At 53.8% G+C, this 12,136-nt stretch overlaps 6 protein-coding genes across 6 annotated transcripts; 4 read left to right on the top strand and 2 right to left on the bottom strand.

Moving 5' to 3' along the window:
* Positions 1–519: 519 nt before the first annotated feature.
* On the top strand, positions 520–2,472 carry A1O1_09223 (uncharacterized protein; the record flags this gene model as incomplete). The annotated part of the gene is made up of 1 exon (XM_007730079.1): positions 520–2,472. One exon carries the CDS (start codon positions 520–522, stop codon positions 2,470–2,472), a length of 1,953 nt encoding a protein of 650 aa, XP_007728269.1.
* A 521-nt stretch (positions 2,473–2,993) lies between these two features.
* On the bottom strand, positions 2,994–3,668 carry A1O1_09222 (uncharacterized protein; the record flags this gene model as incomplete). The annotated part of the gene is made up of 2 exons (XM_007730078.1): positions 2,994–3,185; positions 3,438–3,668. The coding sequence occupies 2 exons, from the start codon at positions 3,666–3,668 to the stop codon at positions 2,994–2,996; spliced, it is 423 nt and encodes a 140-aa protein (XP_007728268.1).
* Positions 3,669–4,505: 837 nt separating this feature from the next.
* A1O1_09221 (uncharacterized protein) lies at positions 4,506–5,722 on the top strand (the record flags this gene model as incomplete). The annotated part of the gene is made up of 3 exons (XM_007730077.1): positions 4,506–4,730; positions 4,845–5,011; positions 5,083–5,722. The coding sequence occupies 3 exons, from the start codon at positions 4,506–4,508 to the stop codon at positions 5,720–5,722; spliced, it is 1,032 nt and encodes a 343-aa protein (XP_007728267.1).
* A 2,531-nt stretch (positions 5,723–8,253) lies between these two features.
* On the top strand, positions 8,254–8,968 carry A1O1_09220 (Ras-like protein; the record flags this gene model as incomplete). The annotated part of the gene is made up of 2 exons (XM_007730076.1): positions 8,254–8,395; positions 8,454–8,968. 2 exons carry the CDS (start codon positions 8,254–8,256, stop codon positions 8,966–8,968), a joined length of 657 nt encoding a protein of 218 aa, XP_007728266.1.
* A 768-nt stretch (positions 8,969–9,736) lies between these two features.
* On the top strand, positions 9,737–10,540 carry A1O1_09219 (uncharacterized protein; the record flags this gene model as incomplete). Its single annotated transcript, XM_007730075.1, has 1 exon — positions 9,737–10,540. One exon carries the CDS (start codon positions 9,737–9,739, stop codon positions 10,538–10,540), a length of 804 nt encoding a protein of 267 aa, XP_007728265.1.
* Positions 10,541–10,602: 62 nt separating this feature from the next.
* On the bottom strand, positions 10,603–12,120 carry A1O1_09218 (uncharacterized protein; the record flags this gene model as incomplete). The annotated part of the gene is made up of 3 exons (XM_007730074.1): positions 10,603–11,243; positions 11,351–11,833; positions 12,009–12,120. The coding sequence occupies 3 exons, from the start codon at positions 12,118–12,120 to the stop codon at positions 10,603–10,605; spliced, it is 1,236 nt and encodes a 411-aa protein (XP_007728264.1).
* Between the last annotated feature and the right edge of the window lie 16 nt (positions 12,121–12,136).

Below are 12,136 nucleotides of genomic sequence, written 5' to 3'. Positions count from 1 at the left end.
CCACAGCTCTTCCTCTCTCCACACTTCTCCAGCTGATGGCCACCGAGGACGCCGGCTGCGGTGCCTCTGTCCACTGGGATGGCAGGTAGAGGTCAGTCATGGGACGTGGCGGCCATTCGGGGCGGAGCGAGCTTGGGACCTGAGGTGACCTCTCCCTCCTGAAACCCCGGGTGAGTCGGACGAACCCCCAATTTGTTTGGGTGAGTACAAGCGGCAAGGAGACTCGGTTGCTCTGCAATGAGTACACGCGGCAAAGAGATTCGGTTGCTTCTCTGCAGCGCTGACCTAGACGTCACCCCGAAAAGGCCGACATCTGCCTTAGTCAAGATCCGACAAAGACTAGACCGTTTGTGAACTCTCATATAACATCGTTATCCTCCCTCGAGTCATCCTTCTTCGTCCCACCTAGCTAGCCATCTACTCGGAGCTGACCACTAACACTGTCCACTTCGGCGTCACTCCAATACAACAGATCCTCTCCCAGCTCTCGCACTAACTAGTTTCACTGGCACATCCAAAATGAAGAAGGAGATACCGTTGTACGATATTGTCATTGTCGGGGCCGGCCCTGTGGGGTTGCTGCTGTCCGTCTCTCTTTCCAGATGGGGTTACAAGGTCAGACATATCGACAACCGCCCGGTACCAACGGCGACCGGCCGAGCCGATGGCATTCAACCACGAACTCTAGAGATGCTCAAGAACATGAAGTTAAAAAGCAAAATTCTGGCTTATGACCCCGCCCGAGTATTTGAAGTGGCTTTCTGGGATCCCGCTCCCGGCGAGAAGATCGTGAGAACCGGCACATGGGCCAGTTGTCCCGAGTTCCTAGACGCCCGATATCCCTACACAGCACTTCTGCATCAGGGACTGATCGAGAGAGTTCTGATCGAAGACCTGGAGAAAAACGGGACGAAAGTGCAACGGCCATGGACGATCACGCGGTTCGAAACCAACCACGTCAATCCCGACTATCCGGTGGAAGTCGACCTGAAGAACCTCGACAGCAACGTCACCGACACGGTGCGGGCCAAGTATCTTTACAGCGGCGAGGGAGCGCGCAGCTTCGTGCGCGACCAACTGGGCATCAAAATACGGCACAAGGACCCTATCTCACATGTCTGGGGCGTCATGGATGGCGTCGTCCGCACAAACTTCCCCGACATCAAGATGAAATGCACCATCCACTCGGACCACGGAAGCATCATGGTGATTCCGCGCGAGAACAACATGGTCAGACTCTACATCCAGATCGCCAGCTCGACGGACCCCGACTTCTCGCCTCGCAAGACGGCAACTGTGGAAGAAGTGCAGACGGCAGCCAAACGCATCTTCCAGCCCTACTACTGCGACTGGGACCGCGTGGAATGGTACTCGGTGTATCCGATCGGGCAGGGCATCGCGGACAAATACACGCTGGACCATCGGGTGTTCATGGGCGGCGATGTCTGCCACACGCACTCGCCCAAGGCAGGACAGGGCATGAACACGGCGTTCCACGACGCGGTCAATTTCGCGTGGAAGATGCACCTGGTGGAATCGGGCTTTGCCAACCGCGACATCCTCTCGACGTACGAGGTGGAACGCAGATTCATTGCCGAGACCCTACTCAACTTCGACAACAAGTACGCCGCTCTCTTCTCGCAACGGCAGCCCACGGCCTCCGAGGTCAGCGATGCGCACAAGCACGACGCGGGCGAGACCGAGAACGAGTTCGTCAAGATGTTCAAAGCCAGCTGCGAATTCACGGCCGGCTTCGGCGTCGCTTACAACGGCAACATCTTCAACCACGGGCCCGAGCACCCGTTCCAGCACCCGCTGATCATCACGGGCTCGCCACAGCTGCGGCCCGGCCGGATCATGCCGCCGTCGAACGTGACGCGTGTGGTCGACGCCAATGTCGTCCACCTGGAGAATGAGATCCCCTACAACGGCGCCTTCCGGCTGTTCATATACGCCGGGTTGAAGCAGTCGCCGAAGAAGGGCCAGCATCAAGCCCTGCTCGATCTGGCTACAGGCTTGACCGGGCCCAACTCCTTCTACACCCGCTTCGCCAGTGCTCACCGCAAGCTCGACAATCACCACGACATGGACAACCCGCATTCCAGCTTCTTCTCGCTCTGCCTGACCATGGCGGCGAAGCGGCCCGAGATCGAAATATCCGATCTGCCCGCCCTCTTCCAGGACTATGCCGGCCGCGTCTACGCCGACGACAGAAAGGACATGAGAGTGCCTAACGCCCCGGCCTCGGCGCATGCCAAGATGGGGCTCAAGGAGGGTGAGGGCGCCGTCGTGGTTGTGCGGCCAGACGGACACGTCGGTGTTGCAGTCAGACTGGTTGAAGGGCCTGGCACGGTCGAAGCGCTGGAGGGCTATTTCCAGGGCTTTACGGTGCCGGAGGGGAAGGCCGTCACAAAGTCGCCGTCGTCGTCAGGGTTAGGTGGAGGGTCGGAGCATGTCAAGGCTCAACTGTGATGGCGCAATGGAAAGGAAACCTGTCTCTGGATGCGTGTATCTTATTTTTTCTGGTTTAGAGCAAAATCTGGCCGCTTGATTCGATTTACCTTAGTACTCGGCTTTGCTTTTGGATTTGGATTGGCCTATATCTAAGTAGCATAATTGACATTATGAACCTGATCATGTCCAGCTCTGGGCGGCGCAGACAAGGTCAGCCAGTTCCACGGAGGCAGGCAGTTCTTTTCAATGCCAAAGCATGCTTTTGGCCACCTTCGATCTCTGGATTCATCCACACTACCTGAGTGATGATCTGCAATCGTGGATCAGCCCCGCTGAAGAAGCTGAGCATGGAACATATATGGTTGGATTTTGTGACTATAGTCAATGTGCATGACTGACTTCCCGTCAACTTAGATAGGTGTATATTATGTATATTACTGTTCGCTTCAGCCCATCCGCCTCGATCATGCCTTTGTAACTGAGTGCTGCCTGTCAGGTACCTCCATCCAGCCGGCCCTCACTCTTTCAAGCCTCCTCCATCAATCCTCCCCTTTCAATTTCGTCTCGATCTCCTGTAAGTCGTCTGCATCCTGGATCTCAATGACGCGATTGACTTCGGCGGTGTTGCGCATGAGTTCGACGGCACCGGCATAGCTCATGCGCATGTTCGGATTGCAGTTCACGGGGAGATAGTAGATCAAGACGTAGGGCACGGAAAGCCGACCGGATGGCTGTATAGGTGTGAAGGGTTCATGTCAGAATGAGTGTCTGTGCAGTACTTGGACAGTCGTAGGATTGTGGATGGGAGGGCGAAAAGTAAGGCTCGGGCCAGGCAGTATGATGCTGTACACGAGCAGAGGGCCCCCAGAGTCACAGTAGATGTAGATGCCATCAGGAGAGGATAGTGCCAGTAGGGTATAGACTAAGGATAGGTGGACAGGAGTGCTTGGATGGTGCGAAATGCGTGTAAGGGAATGTGGTACCAATGTGAGTGGATAGCTCAGCAGGACGAACCGCGGCGATGAATCCGGTAAGTCATCAGCGAGTTCGAGGATGTCTGAGTACGTGTCGTCGGAGGATGGTTTGATTTCCTGTGTCTTGGGATCAATCTGGTCTAGATAGAAACAAGTGTCAGCGAGGGAAGTGTTGGCATATGCGAAGGGATCGAAGCGAAGGTAGCAATGACGGTCTGACGCCAGGTCCGGGCAATGCATTGGAAGTTTTCGCCATGCTCTCACGAGTCCAACTCGATCGCAGGCCCCAAAACACAGGGAAGTGTTGAGGTATTGATAGATTTCTCGACTCGGGACAAGGACGGGGACTCACAGATCCTTGCCAACGGTGTCTTCGCCCGCGACGTTCCCAGTCGGAACTTGCGGAGCTGCTCTTTCGTCTCTTGCGAGAAGGTGTACAGGCGTGACTCTGACTGTAGAACCAAGTGGTTTGATGTCAGTTAATGTGCTGGGTGGACAATTGGACATCTCGTGTGTATGACCGGTTAGGGGTATGGGGGACTGGGAGAAGGATGGGATAGATTGTAGGGCAATGAAAGCTACCATCTTCGTTGGTTGTCCTAGTTGACCACAGCCCAGGACCCAGCGTGCCAATTGACGTGTCGTCCTGTCTTCGGATACTGCCTGCAGACGAGGTTGCGAAACGTAGATTGTTTGCGCCTAACAGCAGAGCCTTCTCCCAATCTCAGCCTTGTCCGCCTGGGAAGGGTAGGGGGCCGGGCTGTTTGGGGGATATTCGCTGCAGACTGTCGATGCCTATAGGAGGGATGGATAGCTCTATCAGCTGCGAAGAAGCGTTGAACGGAATAAAAACTTTGAAAAGGGCAGTGATAAGGATGAGGATGCTGATGGTGATGGTGACTGTATATAAACCTGTTACCTATGTTGTTGGTGGTGGGGCAGAATCCCGAGCTTTGTCGAGTGTCGAGTGTCGAGTGTCGTCCCTCGTCACTTGCATTGAATCTCCATCAATCCTTTACTAGCTTATATACCTCTACAGAGCATACACAGATCGACTCTACTCTGCACTCCTGATCGATGTTCTCTCGTCTGTCTCAACTCGCCCGCCATCTGTCTCGTCCACTGCCCAACTACGCCCACCGCTCTGCTGCCGCATACTCGACGTCGTCCTCCTCTTCCTCGTCGTCCTCCTCCAACATGACATCATCATCCTCGAATGTCGAGGCGACTTCCACGCCTCAAAAGAACATGATAAGCACGGCGGGATGTATCATCATTGGCGATGAAGTGTTGGGCGGAAAGGTACCATCTCCAGCCTCCTCGATGCACGAAACGCGCAGACTGCGCACCTCTACGACGTGGTGCAATCCAATACATGGCTAATTCGGCGACTGACATGGCTGGGACAATTTACAGACCGTAGACACCAACTCGGCATATTTCGCTCGATGGTGTTTCTCGCTCGGCATGCAGCTGAAGAGAATCGAGGTGATTCCCGACGACGAAGACGACATAATGGAAGCGGCGCGGCGCATGTCCAAGAACTACGATTTCGTAGTGACCAGTGGTGGCATTGGGCCTACGTAGGTGTTTGCATCTGTTGGCCCATGAAAACATCCTCGCCATCATGCTAACAAGACATGTTCAACCGCAGACACGACGATATCACCTACCAATCTATAGCCAAGGCGTTTGGCCTCGAGCTGAAGCTTCACGACAAGACCGTCGAGAAGATGAAGAAGTACTCGCGGCCTCACAAGTCCCAGCCCAACTTCTCCTGGGACACGCCTTCTCCTGCTCTGACGGCCAAGCTGCGCATGGCTCAGCTCCCCTACGATCCGAACATTCCAGACGAAGACCAAGTGCTATTTGTTAAGGAAGACCTCTGGGTTCCCGTCTCGGTGGTGAACGGCAACATCCATATCCTGCCTGGCGTGCCGAGGATATTCGAAACCATCCTCGACAGCTTGAAACCACGCGTTCTCCCACGGCTGAAGGACCCCGAAGGCAAGGGCATGTACCGAATGCTGTTTAGTACGCCTTTGGCCGAGAGCGAGGTTGCGGACTACCTCACCCAGCTTGCGGCGAGGGTTGAACCAAAAGGAGTCAAGGTTGGAAGCTATCCGAGATGGGGCAAAAACAAGAACGTGGTCACACTGGTTGGGAGCGATAGAGAGTTCATGGACAGCCTGGAGGCCGAAGTCGCCCGGGGTGTCCAAGGGGTGAGAGTTCAGGTGGAAGGCGAAGACGACACTGACGATGAGGCCGATGTCAAGAAGGGCAAGGCCAGCTGATCTGGGTCAATGGACAGCCAGGAATAGCTACATCGTGCAATGCATCATCGTCCAGGCGCCCGTCATATCGGTCTGTTGGCTTTGGATCCGGGAAATGTCAGATATGTAGAAGAGTACTCCGGTGTCTGTGTTATAAGATCAGATCCTTGATGGTGCACGAATCCTTTCCTACCGAATTCCTGGAGCCGCAGACCATGTTGTAACTGACGAACCTTACACCTGCTGGCCCCTGGAACTTGAAACGAAATCTTGTGGTTTCCAGACTCCTTCTAGCGGATCAACAGACGATCACAGCTTGCAACGCGGCGCGGGCAATCTTCCAGAATGTCACTGTGGAGGTGGATCTCCGGGTTTCTTTGATTTACTTCGTCCCAAAGATGATAGTGTACGTACCAGAGGTAACATTGTACTTCGGAGCTCTCTATAGGTAGGTATCATTGCGCGTTGCTCCAAAATGGACTTGTGCGACAAGAGCCTGGGGAGAATCGGAAGCCGACTGCCGTCAAGTCACGGCCAGGTTTGCAAGACTACTCGCTTGCCCAAATGCAGCCTCACTCCATCCTACAGAGCAATTTGTAGTTCTGATACAAGACTATTCCTTCTGTATCAAGCGCGAAACCTCTTTACTCTGTACATCAACATGGGACGTCATCCCCGAGCCGTCGTGGGGTTATCTGCCCTGCTCGTATTTGCTTCTGCAACAACGGACTGCGGAAATGAGGGACGTAGAACCGCCATCGTGCAGGGGGAAGCGAGACATGTTCTGGCAACTGTTCACGGGCTAGACATCTAACCGCGGTGCTAAGTTGGAGAAGGTCCGCGACGGCGTGGCCCGGGTGTGACGGGATATAAGGAGGCACCTATCAAGAGCTGGACGAGGTCTCGTTGTGGGCATGGATGCTGGCCTGAGCCGATGGGTCGACTTGGTAGGGCAGCATCGGCGGGTATCGAGCGGTTACCATCCATGCGGATACTTTGGCGTAGCGTCTGCGAGATAGACTCCAAGGAAAAGGAGGTCGCCGTGGTGGGAGGCTACGGATGAGTGTTTCTCATGATTGGTTGTAACTTCAACGTCTTGAAGCCGCATTGACCTTTGAGCAACGCTGTGTTCTGTATTCGCTGTTCACATCTGAGCCATACTACCTCAAGCAGCGCATGCAGTAGAGGATGCAAGTTCACGACATATCTTTTTCGAAACGGGGTTCATTGTAGAGGACCCGAAATAAGGACGGCTCAAATCGATGGGAGACTGACAAAAGGAGGATAGCGAGGAAGCTAGGGAGTGGCAGCGAAGCATCCGCAGCGCTGGGCGATTCTGTTTGGGTCGGTTGCGACATAGTGGTAGCAGTAGTGGTCGAGTACTAGTCATGTAGTGGGTGGGATTGTGGATTGTAGTGTCCAGAGTAGAGGCCGAAGGGAGGCAGAAAAGAGACGGACAGCAGCAGAGACAGACAGACGGACAGAAGATAGAGTGACGCTACACATATTGGCACATCTCGTGAGGGAGGAGGAGGAGGAGGAGGAGTAACACCTCTACTCTGTATCTACCTCCCTCTACCGACCACCGACTACTCTCTCTGTACCTAAACTTCGGATCTCTACTGCTTGTGCTTTCTCTTCTCTCCCCGATTGTGCCAATCCACGACTGCTGAGTTGATGTCAGTTGTTGTCACTTCTTGACTTGACTGCGGTGCATTGACATCTTCAGATCCGACTTTTGCTCTGTCCTGTCTCGCGTCTCGCGGTCCTCTGCCTCCATCGAAGCATCCCAAAGCCACCAACCACCGTGATATCGCAGTCACTGGCAGTGCATATCAGCAAATACACTCCCCTGGTCGCTGCCCACCCTCATCCTTGTCCCCTGGTCGGAGAAAAAAACTGGAGTTTCTGCTGCAGTGCCGCACTGCACTCTTCTCCCTGCGCTTCTGTTGCTACACCCGAACCACCACAAACCACAAACTGCGACTACAACTACAACGACCACTGCTATCACTCTTGCCCTTGACATCCCTCCCATCGCCCAAACCCTTACTCCGAACTGTTTGATGCGACTTGCAGTCGAACTTGACAGTGCCATCCCTCCCTAGAAACCACGAGATATCATCCTCCCTTGCCAGTAACCCGCGACTAGTCCGACCACTAAAGCTATCAGTGCCTTCCCTCGCCATACGGACAGGGCCTGAGTCAACGTTTCACTCCGATTCGACTGCCGTCCGCGACTCGACGACCTGTTTGTGATAGTCCTACGATACTAGCTTCGTCCATCACATCACGGAATACGGAGATTCTCGTTTCGAACACTGCGCAGTCAGCCCCCCTCATAGATCCTCCCTGCAATTCCTCCTTGTCGCATTTCATTCCCGACCGTGAGTTTCACGCCACTTGGACTCTTTCGGAACGCCTGCCTCTAGCCAGATTCGGCGCGAGACCTTTCTTATACGTTTGTCCTGTGCTGGATCTAGTTGCCTGCGATGGCCTCAAAGGTGCGTTTGGACACAAAATTGTCATCTTGTACTTTTTCACTCCAAGTTATGGCTGGGCTAATACCACCTTTGCAGTTTTTGCGCGAATACAAACTGGTGGTCGTAGGAGGCGGAGGTGTGGGAAAATCATGTTTGACCATTCAACTCATACAAAGTCATTTTGTGGATGAATACGATCCTACAATTGAAGGTGCGGAACCTCACAGAGATCGACGTAACCGCGGCTTACTGAACATTTCTCCCCACAGATTCCTACCGCAAGCAATGCATGATTGACGATGAGGTCGCCCTTCTCGATGTCCTAGATACCGCCGGGCAAGAAGAATACTCGGCAATGCGAGAACAATACATGAGAACAGGGGAGGGGTTCTTACTTGTCTACTCCATTACTTCCCGACAGTCGTTTGAAGAAATCATGACTTTCCAACAACAAATTCTACGGGTCAAAGATAAAGACTACTTCCCCATGATCTTGGTGGGCAACAAATGCGATTTGGAATCCGAGAGGGCGGTGTCTAGGGAAGAGGGAGCAGCGCTAGCTCGACAGTTTGGATGCAAATTCATTGAGACGTCGGCCAAATCCCGGATACACGTTGACGACGCATTTTACGACCTCGTTCGAGAAATTCGACGATACAATCGGGAGATGGCAGGTTACTCGGCTGGTGCACCTCCACTCGGCTCACATGGACCGGGACAGAAATTGGAGATGGACCATCAATCACAAAGCGCAGGATGTTGCAGTAGGTGTGTGGTCATGTGAAGAGAAGAGGAAAGCTTGAGATCTCGAGCGCACGGACAAACCCAAAACACCAAGAGCTATACACTGCCGGCCTCTTTGCGGCATGGAGTTGGCGCAGGAGCTGTGTCTGATGTAGTGGGATGGATGGGTTAAGCCGGGCTTGCAGCATTTGGGGATGGTTGCAAAAGTCATTGACACTTCAAGATTTCTTCCAGGCTTGCGCCGCGACCAGAAAATGTTACCTGTTATTTATTGGAAGGACGGTCCAAGAAGAAGGCTGTTGGGCGTTCGATGGGTTGGCAGGGAGCTCGAGTCCTCCGCTTACAGGCGACGGCGGGACTCTATTGATGAACCGTTGAAGGCGTTGTATCCTAGCCAAAATGATAGATTCGCACACTTGATGATGTCTAGGTTCGTCAATGTTGCAATCAGTGACCCGTATGCTATTGTTGCAATGGTTGCAATGGTTGGGACTGTGGGATGTGTATTCCTTCCTGCGCCCTGGAGTGCTAGATACTAGACCATACCGAGTACGCGAAGACAAGACAAAGTTGGCGCATGCAATGAATCCTCACTGGCTGCCTCGTATCCCTTCTATTATCCCTCAAGACCTTTCACTTCACACCTCATGGCTGCAGACTCAATTACGACGGACTTCCTTTGAAGGCGAAAGCAAAGGTGAATGGAGACTTCTGCAAGGCGGTTGGATGATGTGAAGACAAGCACGCCTGGTGCCTTTCCCTCTACCTTCGTGGCTTCAACCACCAATATCCCAGTCCACCACAAGACATGTCATCGGCCACGGACAAGTTGAAGAAGGCAGCCGATGACTCGGTTCAACCTGTATCATCGCCGGCGAGCAAACGCAACGCCTTCTCCGAGCTCATGTCTCCCAGACCCAAACAGCCGAAACCGTCAGTGTCCAAGCCCGGCATGGGGGGCGGACTGCTTCCATATATCCTCGAACCCTCCAAGTTCCCTTCCCACACGGTCATCCAGTACAACGACCGGATAGTTCTGATTCAAGATGCGTTTCCCAAAGCCACCGTCCATCTACTTCTTCTCCCGCGAGACTCGAGCAAATGGCATCTGAACCCGCGGGATGCGTTTGACGACCCAGAGTTTCTGGAGATGGTCCGAAGCGAGGCGGCAGCAGCTGTCAAACTGGCAGCATCGGAGCTGTCCCGGCTGATCAGTCCCTACTCGGAATCTTGTCAAGCGCGTATCGCGGCCATGGAGAGTGATGATCCTCCAGAGACTCTGCCCGCTGGCCGCGATTTCACCAAGGAGTTCAAGGTGGGAATCCATGCTCATCCCTCCATGAGCCATCTACATGTGCATATCATCAGTCGAGATATGCATTCGGACCGGCTGAAGCACCAGAAGCACTACAACAGCTTCAACACGGATTTCTTTATTCCTTTAGAGGACTTTCCGCTGGCCAAGGACGACATCCGACGGAAGACAAGCTATCAGAACGCCAACCTCAAGCGGGACTACAAATGCTGGCGCTGTGGTAAGATGTTTGGAAATAAGTTCAAACAGCTCAAAGAGCACCTGGATCACGAGTTTGGGGCGTGGAAGAGAGAGTGACGACAGCAATGTCAGCCGAAGCGGGAGGTCTTATTAATATCCTTGCCTGTCAACAGCCTCATTTATCGATATCTCCCCCGATCTCGACTGTATCCTTGTGTTTGGCCTGGTCTTGCGCGGTCAATACAGTCTAGTTCAACATCCTCGACTCTTGGTCTTCCCCTATCGACATCAACATCGACATCGACATATATTCTTCCCGGTTTGACAACCTCATACTCAACGCGAGATGCCGGAGGACTCGTCTCTCTTTGCCGTCCCGTGTTGCTCGCCTCACCCTCACGCGGTCTGAGGATGTTGTCTGGTGGAACGCGGACGACCTCCCTTTCTTCAACTTCTCGAAAGTGACCTCCCGTCGTGCTGGCATGACGACTCAAGTGCCTAACACTACCTGGTCTGGATCTGATACTACGTTTTCGGATACCTGCCATCCGTCCTCCTCCTCCGCCTTCTCCTCCCCCATCACCGGACGGAGTACGAGAGCTACTGGCGCTGCCGCTTCTTCCTCCTCCACCGCCACCGCGCCTGTTTATTCTCTGCCAGATTCGCTTGACGAGCTCGTCGGTCTCAAAGACATCACGCTCCATTCTCCGGATTTGGACCCTGTGGACTTGATCCAACATGTGCACCACCGACGTCTGGCCTTGCCACCTAGCAACACGCGGGTCAGTTCCAATTTCAAGTTTGGTTACCGGAAGTCTGACTACGACTCGTGTTGGTCATAGAAGCCAGCCATATTCCGCCAAGGTGGATTGGAGTTGAGTATGTCAAACAGAGGACACAAGTGCAAGCATGCAAAGATCGACATACCAGATAAACCGATGGACCAGGCCAGTTCGGCAATACCGCTGCTGATCCGACGACAACAACGCCTCGCCATACCCATGCGGTCTTTGAAGTTCTTGACACTGCGCTCTCCGCTACGGCCGCCGCCCGGCCGAGCATAAGCTTTTTCATCGACATCACTTTCGCCCCAGTAGTCGCCCTTCTGGACCTGTTCGGTGCGGAAGGGATCTCTGATCAGAAACGCGCGCTCGACATTCTTGAATTGCTGCCACAGGTCGTTGAGGTTCGATTTGAGAGTCGCGCCGCCTCCTGCTGTTTTTGTTTCCGTCGACCCCGTCGGCGTTGCGCGCTGGGGAAGACGGCGAACCTGTCGCCTTCGCGGATGCGATGTCTTACAAGCACCCTCTCGGCCTCGAGCTCCTGGCACAGGTTGCCGAGCATGATGGGGATCAAGGTATCTGCGTTGCGCATGGTTGAGATAAGTTCTCGGTAGACTCCTGAAGATGGCTGTGTTAACATGGCAGCGTGGCTGGAGAAGAGATTCTTCAAGAGAAGCGGATGGACGAGGGACAACAGGTCAAACAATTGGCATAACATCGAGGCCAGGACCATGACCAGGTTATGGATTGCGTGGGTGTGAACTAGGAGTATGAAGCACTTGTGTGTGTAATACGTAACATACCTAGCAGAGTCATGATCGTTATGGCGAAGGATACAAACCCAACAATCTGGGATGCTAGAGCAAGACTCGTGTCGTCGATCAAGCCGACCCGGAGTGGTCCTTTGGACAGCATCCAGGTTGTGGCCGTG

This window comes from Capronia coronata (assembly GCF_000585585.1).
Source record: "Capronia coronata CBS 617.96 chromosome Unknown acBCG-supercont1.11, whole genome shotgun sequence".
Lineage (NCBI taxonomy): Eukaryota > Fungi > Ascomycota > Eurotiomycetes > Chaetothyriales > Herpotrichiellaceae > Capronia > Capronia coronata.
The sequence above is the reverse complement of the archived record's forward strand: the minus strand, read 5'-3'. Positions and strand labels throughout refer to the sequence as shown.